This window comes from Pelodiscus sinensis, chromosome 18 (genome assembly GCF_052426305.1).
Source record: "Pelodiscus sinensis isolate ZL-2025 chromosome 18, ASM5242630v1, whole genome shotgun sequence".
In the NCBI taxonomy this organism is placed as follows: Eukaryota; Metazoa; Chordata; order Testudines; family Trionychidae; genus Pelodiscus; species Pelodiscus sinensis.
Window position 1 is genome coordinate 32,687,101 of NC_143069.1, and position 16,311 is coordinate 32,703,411.

General features: G+C 70.1%; 1 protein-coding gene across 2 annotated transcripts; it reads right to left on the reverse strand.

The window, feature by feature from the left end:
* Nucleotides 1-1,252: 1,252 nt before the first annotated feature.
* On the reverse strand, nucleotides 1,253-16,000 carry LOC142825104 (paired box protein Pax-6-like). Of its 2 annotated transcripts, none has more exons than XM_089770131.1 (9): nucleotides 15,940-16,000; nucleotides 14,791-15,155; nucleotides 13,736-13,911; nucleotides 11,892-12,050; nucleotides 10,093-10,175; nucleotides 8,923-9,073; nucleotides 5,412-5,509; nucleotides 4,614-4,764; nucleotides 1,253-1,937 (listed from the first exon to the last, which is right to left on the reverse strand). In XM_089770131.1, the coding sequence occupies exons 3-9, from the start codon at nucleotides 13,848-13,850 to the stop codon at nucleotides 1,855-1,857; spliced, it is 840 nt and encodes a 279-aa protein (XP_089626257.1). In that variant the 5' UTR covers nucleotides 13,851-13,911; nucleotides 14,791-15,155; nucleotides 15,940-16,000; the 3' UTR covers nucleotides 1,253-1,854. The 2 variants fall into 2 exon arrangements, with proteins under 2 accessions (XP_089626257.1, XP_089626255.1); XM_089770129.1 differs by lacking the exon at nucleotides 15,940-16,000 and adding an exon at nucleotides 15,778-15,933.
* Between the last annotated feature and the right edge of the window lie 311 nt (nucleotides 16,001-16,311).

Here is a 16,311-nt window from a genome sequence, read left to right on the forward strand (position 1 = left end):
GCTGTGGATGTGGGGAGCAGAGAGGCAGTGGGGCAGTGGATGTGGGGGGCGGAGAGGCAGTGGGGCAGAGGCCGTGGATGTGGGGAGCAGAGAGGCAGTGGGGCAGTGGATGTGGGGGGGGGGCGGAGAGGCAGTGGATGTGGGGGGGGAGAGGCAGTGGGGCAGGGGCTGTGGATGTGGGGAGCAGAGAGGCAGTGGGGCAGTGGATGTGGGGGGCAGAGAGGCAGTGGGGCAGGGGCTGTGGATGTGGGGAGCAGAGAGGCAGTGGGGCAGTGGATGTCAGGGGTGGAGAGGCAGTGGGGCAGGGGCTGTGGATGTGGGGAGCAGAGAGGCAGTGGGGCAGTGGATGTGGGGGGTGGAGAGGCAGTGGGGCAGAGGCCATGGATGTGGGGGACCACATTGGACATGGGGGGGCCGTTTTTTGCTGCATCCGAGGACTCCAGGATGGGGGAATTGAGCAAGGCCCCCCAGCTGGGGCTGTGCCCCCTGTGTGAGGAGGGCTGGGGAACAGCAGGGGGGGATGCAGTCACATGAGGATGCATGTGGGGGGCAGCGGTGGGTGCACAGCGCGGGGGACCCGTGGGGGAGGCCATGGGGCCGGGGGTCCCTCTCCATTGCCTCTACCTCGGCTCCCATCCCCCCAGTCTCCTCGCCCGGCCTGACACTGATCTGTCCTGACATCCCCCCCCTGCACCCCCATCGCCCCGGGAGCCTCGGGATCCCTGTCACCAGCTTTGCTGCAGTTCTGCTGAGGGGAGGGGGAGCAGCGGGGGATGGGGGGCAGTGGAGGTTGGGGGCGGTCTGGGGTGGGTGCTATAATGGGCCCGATGGGGGTGGGATGATGAGACTAGGGGGTCTCTGCTCCCCCCCAGCACGCCCTGCTGACCTAGGGTGTGTGGGAGACCCAGCGCGGGGGCAGGGGGTATGAACCACCCCGGATGTCCCAGGTGTTTCCTCCTCCCCCCCCCCCGCCCTTGGCAGCCAAATGCTGTTTCCTGCAGCAGCCGGCGCGCCCGGGGCCTTGCACCAGCATGGTGTTATTGTAGGGTCTCCCCTGCCCAGAGCAGGGAGGGGCTGGGCTGGAAGGGCCTGTGGGGGGGTGTATCCCACACAGCTGGACGGACAGAGGGACAGACACAGGGCCTGTTGATATTTACAGACGGCCTTTATTGACATACCGGACAACCTACCACAGAGGGGGGCTCAGAGTGAGGTCATGAGGGGGCAGAGCCCGTGGGGGCGGGACAGGCCAGGGGTCTGTGTCATGGGGGGGGGAGGCCGAATGGGGCCTTTATCCCACCCCGGGATCTGCCAGCCCCAGATGGGTCCATCCATGCAGGGAAAGATGGGGGCCACCCTGGACAAGGAGGGATCACCCACTATCCCGTCATGCCCCTGGAGGACAAGGAGCTGACAGGTCCCCCAGCCTGGACGAGTTGACGTGTATCCCAGAATCCTTTGCGGGGTCCGTGCAGGCCGGGCATGGCTCCCAGAATCCTTTGCCAGCTCCCATTGGTTGCTACTGATCCCTCTCTCAGGGGTGGGGGTGGGGAGCACAAGACGAGGTGCCGCCCCCCCCCAGTGGGGGAGGGGAAGGTGCAGCAATGCGGGGTCTGCCCCCCTCCCAGGACACACCACATGGGGGGGCAGAGTCTGACAGCAGCAGGGACACAGCGGCTCTAACAGACACACACCGACATGCAGGGATGTGGGGGGGACACCGGAGACCAGGGGGCAGGACGCTCCCCCTTCCTGGCTAGGACCTCGCCTGGGCAGCTGGGGGAAGCCCCACCCCCCCTTCCCAGGGCCCAACCCCCTCCCCTCCCCCTGGGAAGAATCCGTTTGCTCCCAGCATTAGAGACGGGGCCAATACTGGGGGAGGTCCGGGTCCCCGCCAGGCACCTGCACGGGGACCGACACGCCGGGGGAGATCAGACCTGGGGGCAGAGAGAGATGGGGGGTTAGGCAGGCAGGAGACAGAGCCGCAAAGGACCCCTCCCCCAGGCCATACAGGGTGTGCTCGGCCTCAGGGCTACTGCCCAGGGGCAGCTGGTCCATACGGGCCATGTCCGGCCTCAAAGCTACTGGTCCGTACAGGCCAGGCTGGGCCTCGGGGCCTGTGACCAGGGCAGCTGGTCCATACGGGCCATGTCCGCTACTGGTCCGTACAGGCCAGGCTGGGCCTCGGGGCCTGTGACCGGGGCAGCTGGTCCATACGGGCCATGTCCGCTACTGGTCCGTACAGGCCAGGCTGGGCCTCGGCGCCTGTGACCGGGGGAGCTGGTCCATACGGGCCATGTCCGCTACTGGTCCATACAGGCCAGGCTGGACCTCGGCGCCTGTGACCGGGGGAGCTGGTCCATACGGGCCATGTCCGCTACTGGTCCATACAGGCCAGGCTGGACCTCGGCGCCTGTGACCGGGGGAGCTGGTCCATACGGGCCATGTCCGCTACTGGTCCATACAGGCCAGGCTGGGCCTCGGCGCCTGTGACTGGGGCAGCTGGTCCATACGGGCCATTCCAGGCTGTGACGTAGAGGGGACGGTATTCGCTCTGGGTGCTTTGTTGTGCTGTGTGTGATGCTACTGTCCTGTGCTGCTCTGTAGTGACTGTGTGTGTGTGGGGGGGGGGGTTTATGTGGGGGGTGCAGTGCCCAGTGGGGAGTGGGATCTCTGGGGGAGCACTCCTGAGGGGTGGCACGCAGGGAATGGCTCCGTCCCTGTCACCTGAGCTGATTCAGTCGGGTGACACTTGGCCTGGGAAGCAGAGCAGAGGAGGGGGCAGAGCTGCCTGGAGGGGGGTGAGTTAGTTTTGGGCTGGTTCAGGGGGGCGGGGGGAGGAGTCGAGTGGGCATGGGGGGCTGGGCAGGGGCCCAGAGCCTTCCCCAGGCTGCTCCAGGCTCCTGTCACCACAAGTCTGGACTACGCTTCCCGTCTGGCTGTGGGCGGGGGGGGAGGCCGGGCCCAGGGACTCCCCCACATTCGGTGACACAGGCCTCCAAACTACTGGTCCACACAGTCTGGGCCGGGCCTCAGAACCTGTGTCTGGGGTAGCTGGTCTGTACAGGCCGGGCCGGGCCTCGGAGCCTGTGTCCAGGGGAGCTGGTCCGTACATGCTGGGCCGGGCCTCGGAGCCTGTGTGGAAGGGGAGCTGGTCCGTACATGCTGGGCTGGGCCTCGGAGCCTGTGTCCAGGGGAGCTGGTCCGTACATGCTGGGCCGGGCCTCGGAGCCTGTGTGGAAGGGGAGCTGGTCCGTACATGCCGGGCTGGGCCTCGGAGCCTGTGTGGAAGGGGAGCTGGTCCGTACAGGCCGGGCCGGGCCTCGGAGCCAGTGTGGAAGGGGAGCTGGTCCGTACATGCTGGGCTGGGCCTCGGAGCCTGTGTGGAAGGGGAGCTGGTCCGTACATGCTGGGTTGGGCCTCACAACCTGTGTGGAAGGGGAGATGGTCCGTACAGGCCGGGCTGGGCCTCGGAGCCTGTGTGGAAGGGGAGCTGGTCCGTACATGCCGGGCTGGGCCTCGGAGCCTGTGTGGAAGGGGAGCTGGTCCGTACAGGCCGGTCCGGGCCTCGGAGCCAGTGTAGAAGGAGAGTTGGTCCATACAGGCCGGGCCGGGCCTCGGAGTCTGTGTGGAAGGGGAGCTGGTCCGTACAGGCAGGGCTGGGCCTCGGAGCCAGTGTGGAAGGGGAGCTGGTCCGTACAGACCGGGCCTTAGAGCCTGTGTGGAAGGGGAGCTGGTCCATACAGGCCGGGCCAGGCCTCGGAGCCAGTGTGGAAGGGGAGCTGGTCCATACAGGCCGGACCGGGCCTCGGAGCCTGTGTAGAAGGGGAACTGGTCCGTACAGGCAGGGCCGGGCCTCGGAGCCTGTGTGGAAGGGGAGCTGGTCCGTACGGGTCGAGCCTCGGAGCCAGTGTGGAAGAGGAGCTGGTCCATACAGGCCGGGCCGGGCCTCGGAGCCTGTGTGGAAGGGGAGCTGGTCCATACAGGCCGGGCCGGGCCTCGGAGCCTGTGTGGAAGGGGAGCTGGTCCATACAGGCCGGGCCAGGCCTCGGAGCCAGTGTGGGAGGGGAGCTGGTCCGTACAGGCCGGGCTGGGCCTCAGAGCCAGTGTGGAAGGGGAGCTGGTCCGTACAGGCTGGGCCGGGCCTCAGAGCCTGTGTCCAGGGGAGCTGGTCCATACAGGCCGGGCCGGGCCTCGGAGCCTGTGTGGAAGGGGAGCTGGTCCATACAGGCCGGGCCAGGCCTCGGAGCCAGTGTGGGAGGGGAGCTGGTCCGTACAGGCCGGGCTGGGCCTCGGAGCCAGTGTGGAAGGGGAGCTGGTCCGTACAGGCCAGGCCGGGCCTCAGAGCCTGTGTCCAGGGGAGCTGGTCCGTACAGGCCGGGCCGGGCCTCGGAGCCAGTGTGGAAGGGGAGCTGGTCCGTACAGGCCAGGCCGGGCCTCAGAGCCTGTGTCCAGGGGAGCTGGTCCATATAGGCCGGGGAAGGGGCCCCATTGGGCTGCGGCAGGACCCACAGTTGGTGTTGCTCCCAGAAGCCTTTGCTCGGCCTCTGGCGTTAGCCCTGCCCCCGACCCGTCTGCTCACGTGGGGGGCCCGGGGCAGGGCCCCCCCTCACCGGTGGAGGTGCTGGTGCCGGCGCCGAGGTTCTGGCTGCCCATGTGGGCTGGGAGCTGGGCCGGGCCGTAGGTGTCATAGCCGCGCCCCGAAGAGCCGCCTGGGATCATGCAGGGGTAGGACGAGGCCTGGTTGGCCACCGGCTGGACAGCCTGCGGGGGAAGGGCTGTGAGACGCCTGTGCTGAGCCCCCCTGGGCCCTGCCATCCGAATCCTCCACACCCCAGAGCCCCCAGGCCAAGGCCCCCAACCCCACAGACCTCCCCTGGGCCGAGCCCCACCCTGATCAGTGCACAGTCAACCTGTGGAACTCCTCGCCAGAGGATGTGAAGGCCAGAACTTTAACAGGGTTCAAGAAAGAGTGAGACAGATTCATGGAGGTTAGGCCCATCGCTGGCTGTCAGCCAGGCTGGGGAGGGTGGTGTTCCTGGCCGCTGTTTGTCTGGCGGTGGGTGATGGGAGGGATCACGGGAGGGTTCCCTGTTGTGCTCCCTCCCTCTGGGGCACCAGGCACTGGCCACTGTCGGCCGACAGGACCCAGGGTCGGATGGACCTTTGGTTGGACCCGGTCTGGCCGCTCTTATGATCCCACAGACCCCCTGGGCCGACTCCCCCAACCACCCTGGGCCAAACCCTCCCTAGTCCCCAGCCTGAGGCCCCTGCGACCGCCCCAGGCTTCCCCTTTTCTCTGCAAGCCAAGTGCCCCCCGTGTCAATTCCAGGTACCCCCCTGCTCAGCTTTCACCATGCTGCCCCACGCCCCTCCAGGCCCCCCTCCCAGTGGGTCCCAGCCCCTCTCACCTGCATGGGGAGGCTGTTGGCCATGGAGAAGCTGGGCAGGGGGGGCAGAGCCCCGTAGCTGTTGGGGAGGGGCCCCTCGCTGCGCCCCAGCATGGCCCCTGCAGGGAGAGAACAGTCACTCGTGGGCTGCGGGGGGGCGGACATGGCAGCCCTGAGAGGTCTGATGGGGGGGCGGATGGGGGGGAAACGTGGGGGACCTTAGAGGTGTGATGGGGGGTGGATGGCGGGGGCGGGGTGCTGGTGCGATGAAGCAGGAATGAGTGTGGACTCTGAACGCTATGGGCGTGCCTCAGTTTCCCCTGTGTGCTGTGCAGGTGTCTCCGTGGTGGGACAAGGGGGTGAGCCCCACCAGGCAGCCTGGGCTCAGGGACCGGCCGACAGGCTGCAGCCGGGGAGCGGGGCAGTGCAGGGCTGATATTTACAGGTACTGGGGTGCGGAGAGTGGGGATACTGGGGGCAATAAGAGACCAATGCCCAGCAGGATTTACCAGAGCAGGGGTTTACTGGGAGCAGTACGGGCAGGGGATGGGGGGTACCAGGAGCACCTGACCCAATGGGAGAGGCACAGAGAGTAGCAAGGTGGGAGGTAGCGGGGGTTGTGGGGGGGGATGGGATGTAGTGGGGGTTGTGTTACTCTGTGTGCTGTGTGTGGGTCCTGCTGTCCCAGGCAGCCCTGTGGGGAGGGGGGTTGGCTCCTTGCAGAGGCGTATTGGGCAGCACACCTGAGGGTCAGGCAGGGGGGAGAACTCCGGCTGGGAAGGGAGACAAAGGACCGGGGGGACACCGGGCACAGGAAGGCACAGGGGTACCTGACCCGGCGGGGGGGTACTGGGTGCACTTGACCCGGCGGGGGGGTATCGTGTGGGGGGAAACATGAGGGAGGGTACCAGGCACAGGGGGTACCTGACCTGGCAGGGGGATACTGGGCACAGGGGGGTACCGGGCATACCTAACCAGGCCGGGGCGGGTACCGGGTGGGGAAGGAATGTGTGTGTGTGGGTACCAGGCACAGGGGTACCTGACCCGACGGGGGGGGTACCAGGCAGGGAGGTAACATGGGGGGGTACCAGGCACAGGGGGGTAGGGAGGGAACGTGGGGGGTACCAGGCACAGGGGTACCTGACCCGGCGGGGGGGTACCGGGCAGGGAGGGAACACGGGGGGGTACCAGGCACAGGGGGGTAGGGAGGGAACGTGGGGGGTACCAGGCACAGGGGTACCTGACCCGGCGGGGGGGTACCGGGCAGGGAGGGAACGCAGGGGGGTACCAGGCACAGGGGTACCTGACCCAATGGGGGGGTACTGAGCAGGGAGAGAATGGTGGGGGGGGCACTGGGCACTGAGAGGGAATGCGGTGGGGGGACTGAACAGGAAGGAAACACGGAGGGGTACCAGCACAGGGGGTACCTGACCCGGCGGGGGGGTACCGGGCACAGGAAGGCACAGGGGTACCTGACCCGACGGGGGGGGGGGGGTACCAGGCAGGGAGGTAACATGGGGGGTACCAGGCACAGGGGGGTAGGGAGGGAACGCGGGGGGGGGGTACCAGGCACAGGGAGGCACAGGGGTACCTGAGCCGGCGGGGGGGTACCGGGCAGGGAGGGAGGCACAGGGGTACCTGAGCCGGCGGGGGGGGGGGGGTACCAGGCAGGGAGGGAGGCACAGGGGTACCTGAGCCGGCGGGGGGGTACCAGGCAGGGAGGGAGGCACAGGGGTACCTGAGCCAGCGGGGGGGGTACCAGGCAGGGAGGGAGGCACAGGGGTACCTGAGCCGGCGGGGGGGGTACCAGGCAGGGAGGGAGGCACAGGGGTACCTGAGCCAGCGGGGGGGGTACCAGGCAGGGAGGGAGGCACAGGGGTACCTGAGCCGGCGGGGGGGGGGGTACCAGGCAGGGAGGGAGGCACAGAGGTACCTGAGCCGGCGGGGGGGGGGGTACCAGGCAGGGAGGGAGGCACAGGGGTACCTGAGCCGGCGGGGGGGGTACCAGGCAGGGAGGGAGGCACAGGGGTACCTGAGCCGGCGGGGGGGTACCAGGCAGGGAGGGAGGCACAGGGGTACCTGAGCCGGCGGGGGGGGGGGGGTACCAGGCAGGGAGGGAGGCACAGGGGTACCTGAGCCGGCGGGGGGGGGGGGTACCGGGCAGGGAGGGAGGCACAGGGGTACCTGAGCCGGCGGGGGGGGGGGTACCAGGCAGGGAGGGAGGCACAGGGGTACCTGAGCCGGCGGGGGGAGGTACCAGGCAGGGAGGGAGGCACAGGGGTACCTGAGCCGGCGGGGGGGTACCGGGCAGGGAGGGAGGCACAGGGGTACCTGAGCCGGCGGGGGGGGGGGGGGGGGTACCGGGCAGGGAGGGAGGCACAGGGGTACCTGAGCCGGCGGGGGGGGGTACCAGGCACAGGGAGGCACAGGGGTACCTGAGCCGGCGGGGGGGGGGGTACCAGGCACAGGGAGGCACAGGGGTACCTGAGCCGGCGGGGGGGGGGTACCAGGCACAGGGAGGCACAGGGGTACCTGAGCCGGCGGGGGGGGGTACCAGGCACAGGGAGGCACAGGGGTACCTGAGCCGGCGGGGGGGGGGTACCAGGCACAGGGAGGCACAGGGGTACCTGAGCCGGCGGGGGGGGGGGGGGTACCAGGCACAGGGAGGCACAAGGGTACCTGAGCCGGCGGGGGGGGTACCAGGCACAGGGAGGCACAGGGGTACCTGAGCCGGCGGGGGGGGGTACCAGGCACAGGGAGGCACAGGGGTACCTGAGCCGGCGGGGGGGGGGGGTACCAGGCACAGGGAGGCACAGGGGTACCTGAGCCGGCGGGGGGGGGGTACCAGGCACAGGGAGGCACAGGGGTACCTGAGCCGGCGGGGGGGGGGGGTACCAGGCACAGGGAGGCACAGGGGTACCTGAGCCGGCGGGGGGGGGGGTACCAGGCACAGGGAGGCACAGGGGTACCTGAGCCGGCGGGGGGGGGGTACCAGGCACAGGGAGGCACAGGGGTACCTGAGCCGGCGGGGGGGGGGGGTACCAGGCACAGGGAGGCACAGGGGTACCTGAGCCGGCGGGGGGGGGTACCAGGCACAGGGAGGCACAGGGGTACCTGGGCCGGCGGGGGGGTACCGGGCACAGGGGTACCTGAGCCGGCGGGGGGGGGGGGTACCAGGCACAGGGAGGCACAGGGGTACCTGAGCCGGCGGGGGGGGGGTACCAGGCACAGGGAGGCACAGGGGTACCTGAGCCGGCGGGGGGGGGGGGGTACCAGGCACAGGGGTACCTGAGCCGGCGGGGGGGGGGGGGTACCAGGCACAGGGAGGCACAGGGGTACCTGAGCCGGCGGGGGTACCAGGCACAGGGAGGCACAGGGGTACCTGAGCCGGCGGGGGGGGGGGGGTACCAGGCACAGGGAGGCACAGGGGTACCTGGGCCGGCGGGGGGGGGTACCAGGCACAGGGAGGCACAGGGGTACCTGAGCCGGCGGGGGGGGGGGGGGTACCAGGCACAGGGAGGCACAGGGGTACCTGAGCCGGCGGGGGGCGTGCCAGGAAAGGCCCCGCCGCCAGGGAAGCCCGCGCTGCCCAGGACCAGGTGCCCCGACCCGCCCGCCTGGCGCCGCTGGTTCCGCAGCTTCTCCTCGCGCCGCCACTTGGCCCGTCGATTGGAGAACCAGACCTGCGGGGAGCCGGGGTCAGGGCCCTGTGCAGGCAGCGCTGGGGGCTGCGGGTCTGTCTCCCCATTGAGGGCCGAGAAGTTATCTGGGGGCAGAGACGTAACCCTGGGGGGGGGTCTCCCTTGGGCCAGGGGCTCTCTGGGGCGTCGGAGGGGGGGTCTCCCCTGGGCCAGGGGCTCTCTGGGGCATCGGGGGGAGGGTCTCCTGGGCCAGGGGCTCTCTGGGGCGTCGGAGGGGGGGTCTCCCCGGGCCAGGGGCTCTCTGGGGCATCGGGGGGAGGGTCTCCTGGGCCAGGGGCTCTCTGGGGTGTCGGAGGGGGGTCTCCCCTGGGCCAGGGGCTCTCTGGGGTGTCGGAGGGGGGTCTCCCTTGGGCCAGGGGCTCTCTGGGGTGTCGGAGGGGGGGTCTCCCCGGGCCAGGGGCTCTCTGGGGCGTCGGAGGGGGGGTCTCCCCGGGCCAGGGGCTCTCTGGGGCATCGGGGGGAGGGTCTCCTGGGCCAGGGGCTCTCTGGGGTGTCGGAGGGGGGTCTCCCCTGGGCCAGGGGCTCTCTGGGGTGTCGGAGGGGGGTCTCCCTTGGGCCAGGGGCTCTCTGGGGTGTCGGAGGGGGGGTCTCCCCGGGCCAGGGGCTCTCTGGGGTGTCGGAGGGGGGGTCTCCCCGGGCCAGGGGCTCTCTGGGGCATCGGGGGGGGGTCTCCTGGGCCAGGGGCTCTCTGGGGTGTCGGAGGGGGGGTCTCCCCGGGCCAGGGGCTCTCTGGGGCATCGGGGGGGGGGGGGTCTCCTGGGCCAGGGGCTCTCTGGGGTGTCGGAGGGGGGTCTCCCTTGGGCCAGGGGCTCTCTGGGGTGTCGGAGGGGGGGTCTCCCTTGGGCCAGGGGCTCTCTGGGGTGTCGGAGGGGGGGTCTCCCTTGGGCCAGGGGCTCTCTGGGGTGTCGGGGGGGGTCTCCCTTGGGCCAGGGGCTCTCTGGGGTGTTGGGGGGGGGTCTCCTGGGCCAGGGGCTCCCTGGGGCCTCGGGGGTCTCCCTCACCTGGATCCGGGCCTCGGGCAGGTCGATCTTGGCGGCCAGGCGCTCCCGGGCGAAGACGTCGGGGTAGTGGGTGCGCTCGAACTCTGCGTGGGGACAGAGCGCTCAGAGACACCCTCTGCCCTGGATCCCTCCCCTCGATACGCCAGCGGCTCCCTGGTGTCCCTACAAGTTCTGCCCCCAAATGCCAGCCACTCCCCACTCCCACCAAATCGCAGCCCCCTGATGTGTCCATTGGCCCGCCTGTGCATCCCTGGAATGCCCCCCCACGCATGTGTGAACATTTGTAACGTTTTCTCGTGAATAGTGCGAGCCTTGGTTTCCTCGTGTGTTGCACGAGTGTCTCCCTGTTGCACAAGGAGGTGAGTGTTGCAGCGACCCCTGCAGGGCAGGTACCCCGGTCGTGTGCCCGTCGGCGAGTACCCCGGCCGTGTGCCCGTCGGCAAGTACCCCAGCCGTGTGCCCGTCGGCGAGTACCCCGGCCGTGTGCCTGTCGGCGAGTACCCCGGCCGTGTGCCCGTCGGCGAGTACCCCGGCCATGTGCCTGTCGCCAAGTACCCCAGCCGTGTGCCCGTCGGCGAGTACCCCGGCCGTGTGCCTGTCGGCGAGTACCCCGGCCGTGTGCCTGTCGGCGAGTACCCTGGCCGTGTGCCTGTCGGCGAGTACCCCGGCCGTGTGCCCGTCGGCGAGTACCCCGGCCGTGTGCCTGTCGGCGAGTACCCCGGCCGTGTGCCCGTCCGTGAGTACCCCGGCCGTGTGCCTGTCGGCGAGTACCCCGGCCGTGTGCCTGTCGGCGAGTACCCCGGCCGTGTGCCCGTCGGCGAGTACCCCGGCCGTGTGCCTGTCAGCGAGTACCCCGGCCGTGTGCCTGTCAGCGAGTACCCCGGTCGTTTGCCCGTCAGTGAGTACCCCGGCCGTGTGCCTGTCAGCGAGTACCCCGGCCGTGTGCCTGTCAGTGAGTACCCTGGCCGTGTGCCTGTCAGTGAGTACCCCGGCCGTGTGCCCATTGGTTGGACCTCCTGGCTGGCTGCGGGGTAGGGGGGCAGGGCCCTGGGGGGCACGGGATGTTCCTTGGGGGTCCCTGAAGGGAGCCCTGCACCCCACCCCCTCCGCCCTGACTTCACTCAGAGCGGCTCCTGAGCTCCCAGCCTGGGACAACTGGATATACTCAGGATCTCCCCCATCTCCGGCCACCCCAGGCACACCCCGGCGCGTGCCTCAGTTTCCCTGGGCACCAAGCCCTATAGGGGGTGGGGCATTGGGTGTGACAGCCTCCCGCCGCTACCCAAAGGCGGGGGTGTGACCAGGGGACGCCTCTTGCCCAGGAAGCTGGAGGAAGGCCATGGCAGGGCCCGGCTGTAGGGCTGGAGCAGCCGCTGAGTGGGGGAGGGAGTCTCGCTGACTTGGGGGGCAGGGCCTGCTTCGGGGCGGTGGGGAGTTTGGGGTTCAGGGGGGCTGCAGGCAGGGGGGCGCTCAGGGCCCGGGTGTTACTGGTTAATGCCACAAGGGGGAGGGAGTTTGTGGCTGCGGAGACCAGCCCAGAACCGGCGCCCGGGGCCCTGGTGACCCGGCAGACCCTGCTCAGAGGACACGGCCGGGTCCGGCCAGACAGACAAGGGGCGGCAGGTGGCTGAAGGGCCTGAGAGGCGCCGGAGGGGCGACCCCCCCAGGTGAGAGGTGCCCCCCGAGAGAGGGGGTCCCCAAGAAGCGGCTGCCGCCCTGGGGGGGCCCCGCCTGGGGACCGAGGGGCCAAGTGTGGGCGCGGCCTGTGAGCCATGACAGGCCCCCCCCCCCCCCGGCACCTTTCTCCAGGGCCTCGATCTGCTCCTGGCTGAAGGACGTCCGGTTCCGCTGCAGTTTGCGTTTCAGCTGCAGCCGGAGCTGCGAGTCGTCCGGTTCGTCGGCGCCAGCCCCAGGGGGCAGCTCCGGCTCCGGGCCCCCCTCCAGCTGCTGGCAGCTGTCTGGGGGGAGGTAAAGGGGGGAGATGTGTCGTGCCCCCCCATGGTCCCTCTAACCCCAACCCTCCCCAGACCCGCCCGTCCGCTCCACCGTCCCTCCCCTGTGGGATGCGTTTTGGGACACGCCCCGAGGGGCGTGCAAACGGGCGCCAACGGGAGACAGGCCAACTCAGCTGTGGGCTGCAGGCTGGAGTGAGGGACACTGGCTGGGCTGGGGGGATTGGGGGGCACAGTGGGGGGCACCGGCTGGGCTGGGGAGGGCCTGGGGGTCACAGTGGGGGGCACCTGTTGGGCTGGGGGCTGGGGGGGCAAGCGGGGGGCTGGGGGTCACAGTGGGGGACACCGGCTGAGCTGGGGGTCAGTGTGGGGGGCACCGGCTGGGCTGGGAGGGGCTGGGGGTCACAGTGGGGGACACCGGCTGAGCTGGGGGTCAGTGTGGGGGGCACCGGCTGGGCTGGGAGGGGCTGGGGGTCACAGTGGGGGACACCGGTTGGGGTGGGGGTCAGTGTGGGGGGCACCGGCTGGGCTGGGGGGAGGCTGGGGGTCACAGTGGGGGGCACCGGCTGGGCTGGGGGGGACTGAGGGTCACAGCTGAGCTGGGGGTCAGTGTGGGGGGCACCGGCTGGGCTGGGAGGGGCTGGGGGTCACAGTGGGGGACACCGGTTGAGCTGGGGGTCAGTGTGGGGGGCACCGGCTGGGCTGGGAGGGGCTGGGGGTCACAGTGGGGGACACCGGTTGGGGTGGGGGTCAGTGTGGGGGGCACCGGCTGGGCTGGGGGGAGGCTGGGGGGGTCACAGTGGGGGGCACTGGATGGGCTGGGGGGGACTGAGGGTCACAGGGGGGGACCCCGGCTGGGCTGGGGGTCAGCGTGGGGGCCACTGGCAGGACTGGGGGTCGCAGTGGGGGGCACCACGGTGCGGGGGAGGAGGGGTACGTTCTCCCCCTCTCTGCCCGCTGCCCCCCCGTCGCGGCGCTGCCCGTCAGCTCGCGCTGCGCCCAGCGCCCGCGGGGGACACAAACCGCCCGTCAGCCCGGCCACCCTGATGTGAAGCGACAGCCCCGGCTGGCTCCCCCCCCCCCCCGCCCGCAACGCTTCCCAGCCCCCGCCGGGCAGGTGACAGGCCAGCCACTCCGTGCCAGGGAGGGGGGGAGGGGCGCCGGCTCCTGCCCTCCATCGCCAGCCCCCCATCGCCCCCAAACCACCCCCCCAGCTCCGTGGGGAAGGGCTGTGCCAGAGTCACAGTGAGACACACCCCAGCAACGGCGGGAGGGCGGAGAAGGAAGGGGAGGGAGCAGGGTGGTGTGGGGAGCGCAGCCGGGGGAGCCGTGGGGGGGCAGTGTGGGGAGCACAGGCCTGGGAGGCTGTGTGGGGAGTACCAGCCGGGCGGGGGGGCCGTGTGGGGGAGGACAGGCCCAGGGACGGTGTGGGGGAGTGCAGGCTGGGCGGGGGGAGTGTCGGGAGGTGCAGGCTGGGCGGGGGGGCAGTGTGGGGAGCACAGGCTGGGTGGAGGGGCAGGGGGGACGCTGGGCAGGGGGGACGCCGGCCAGGGAGGGGGGGGCGCAGGCCGGGCAGGGGGCAGGGGCCAGGGGGCGCAACATGAGGGGGTGCCGGCCGGGCGGGGAGGTGTGGGGGGGCTCAGGCCAGGGGGGCTCTGCTGGGGGGCTGGGTGCCTTTGCCCCACACCTACCTGGGTTGGGCTGCCCGGGGAGCAGCCCGTCCTGGTACCAGTCCTGCCGGCCGCCCCAGCCCGTGTTCTGAATATTGAGCATCCTGATCTTCTCGTACATCCCATCCGCCCCCATGGGCCACGGCCGGGGCGGTGGGGCCGGGTCGGGTGCCCCCCCTAGGCACAGGGCATGGGGCCTGCAGAGAGCGGGAGCAGACAGACGCCCGGTGACCGGGGCGGCTGGCTCTGGGGCGGGGCGCTGGGCCAGCGATACGGGGACAACGCCGCCCCCAGGGGCTGCCAACACGGGGCCCAGCCCGGGACCTTGCCTGGGGAACCAGAAGCCCCTGCCGCAAAGTCACCGGGGCCCAGGCGCCGCAGCGTCCCCCCCGGACCCCCCAGAGTGCCTGCCAGCCTAGCCCTGCCCCCCACTCTACTGCTTGGGGACCCAGCTGCAGTCTCCCCGGTTTCTGGCCCTGGCCAAGGGCAGTGGAGCTGGGCTGAGGGCTGGGCCCAGCTCTCCCTGCCCCCGAGGAAGCTTGGGCCCCCAGCCCTATTGCGCACAGGGGGAAACTGAGGCACGGAGCAGAATGGCTCCTGCAGGGATGTGAGTCCAGTGAGACCTGCGGGAGCAAACAGGCTGCCGCCGATGTCCGTCCGTCCCGCTGGGTCCGTCCAGCCCTCCGCCCCTCTGCGTCTGTCCATCTGTCTCGCTGTCTGTCCGTCCAGCCCTCCGTCGATCTCTCATCCATCTCTGTCCATCCATCCGCCCGTTTGTCCATCCGTGTGTGCATCTGTCCGTCCGCCCCACCCCCCTCCAGCCGTCTCTCCTGCCTTTCTCTCCAGATGCTACCCCCGACGTGCCAGCCCCCCGCCCTTGGGGGGCGGGTTCTCAGCTGCCCTTTGGCAAGGCTCAGCTGTCCTGCCCTGTCCCCCAAAACCCTGCAGGCCTCTCCCCCCATGAACACAGCTTGAGGACTGGGCGTGAGGGGCACCGGCGGGGGCGGGGGCCCATGGAGAGTTGCCCCATTCTATCTCCTGTCACCCCCAGCACCCCAGGCCCCTGATGCTGGTACCTGGGTCGTTGCGGGGCGATCTGGTCGGTGCTGGGGGGCGGTTACGGTTATTGCTGGGGAGATCTGGTTGTTGCCAGGGAAATCCGGTCGGTGCCAGAGAGATCCGGTCAGTGCTGGAGAGATCCGGTCGGTGCCAGAGAGATCCGGTCAGTACCAGGGAGATCCGGTCGGTGCCGGAGAGATCTGGTCGGTGCCAGGGAGATCCGGTCAGTACCAGGGAGATCCGGTCGGTGCCGGGGAGATCCGGTTGGTGCCAGAGAGATCCGGTCAGTACCAGGGAGATCCGGTCGGTGCCGGGGAGATCCGGTCGGTGCCGGTGTCTCGGTCAGTACCAGGTACTAACGCAGCGAATGCCGTCCGCCCACCTGCAAAGGAGACATGGGAACAAAAAACAGCGGAAGGGGGGAATGGAAAATTCCCCTGCCCCCACCCCAGCCTCTGTCCAGTGCGGGGGGGAGGCGGGGAGCGAGGAGCTGCTGCTAAGGGATATAACTGGGTTAACGGGGGGAGCCGGGAAAGGTCCATGAGGGAGGCGGGCAGGGACCCACAGGTAAGGGGACCCCCCCCGAAAGGAATCCACCAGGGATTTGTGGGGATGAGGCACTGGGGAGCCCAGCCCCCAACCTATCCAGTACCCCCTACTGCCCTCATGGACCACAACCTCTCACTGCCCCTTCCCCAGCACCGCGACCCCCAGCACCGCGACCCCCCCCCACGGCCCCTCTCCCCCGGCACCGTGACCCCCCCCAGTCCCCAGCACCATGACTCCCACTGTGACCCCCACCACTGCCCCAACCCCCGGCACTGTGACCCCCCATGGCCCCAACCCCTGGCACCATGACCCCCCCCCCCACGGCCCCTCTCCCTTGGTACCACGAGCCCCCCATGACCCCTCTCCTTGGCACCCGACCCCCCCCATGGCCCCTTTCCCCGGCACTGCAACCCCCCCACTGCCCCCCCACGTTCATACAATGCCCCCCCACATACCTTACCCACCATCCTGGACAAAGGAGGGGGTCTTCTTGTTGGCTGCCTCTAGCTCCCCGTTGTACCAGCGCCGCACCCCTATCTCTGACCCCCCCCACTCTTCATCCCTGCCCCCTGGCTGCTCCCAGGTGCCCCATCCCCCTGCCCCTGCCTCTGCCCCACCTCTGAGCCCCTGGCTGGCCCCTGCCTCTGTGCCCAGCTCCGTGCAGCGTCTGGCTGCCAACCGGGCACATAGAGAAATAAATAAAGTTCCCAGGCGCTGGGGGGGCGGGGGGGGCCGCCGTGTGGTGACATTTGTACTAAGCTGCAGTGTCAGCTTTGAACTTAATTCCCTCCAATGGGTGGGGGGGAGGGGCAGGAGGGGAAGGAGCGGGGGGGGGGGGGGACAGGGGAGCAGCCTTGGAGTATCAGGCGAAGCTCCAGTGATTGAAAAGGGGGGGGCGAGGGCTGCCAGGCCCAAAATGAGGGGGCAGAGAAGTGGGGGGCAGGAGAATGGGGGTGTCTGTTTCTAGCACCCCCAAATATGATTGGCAG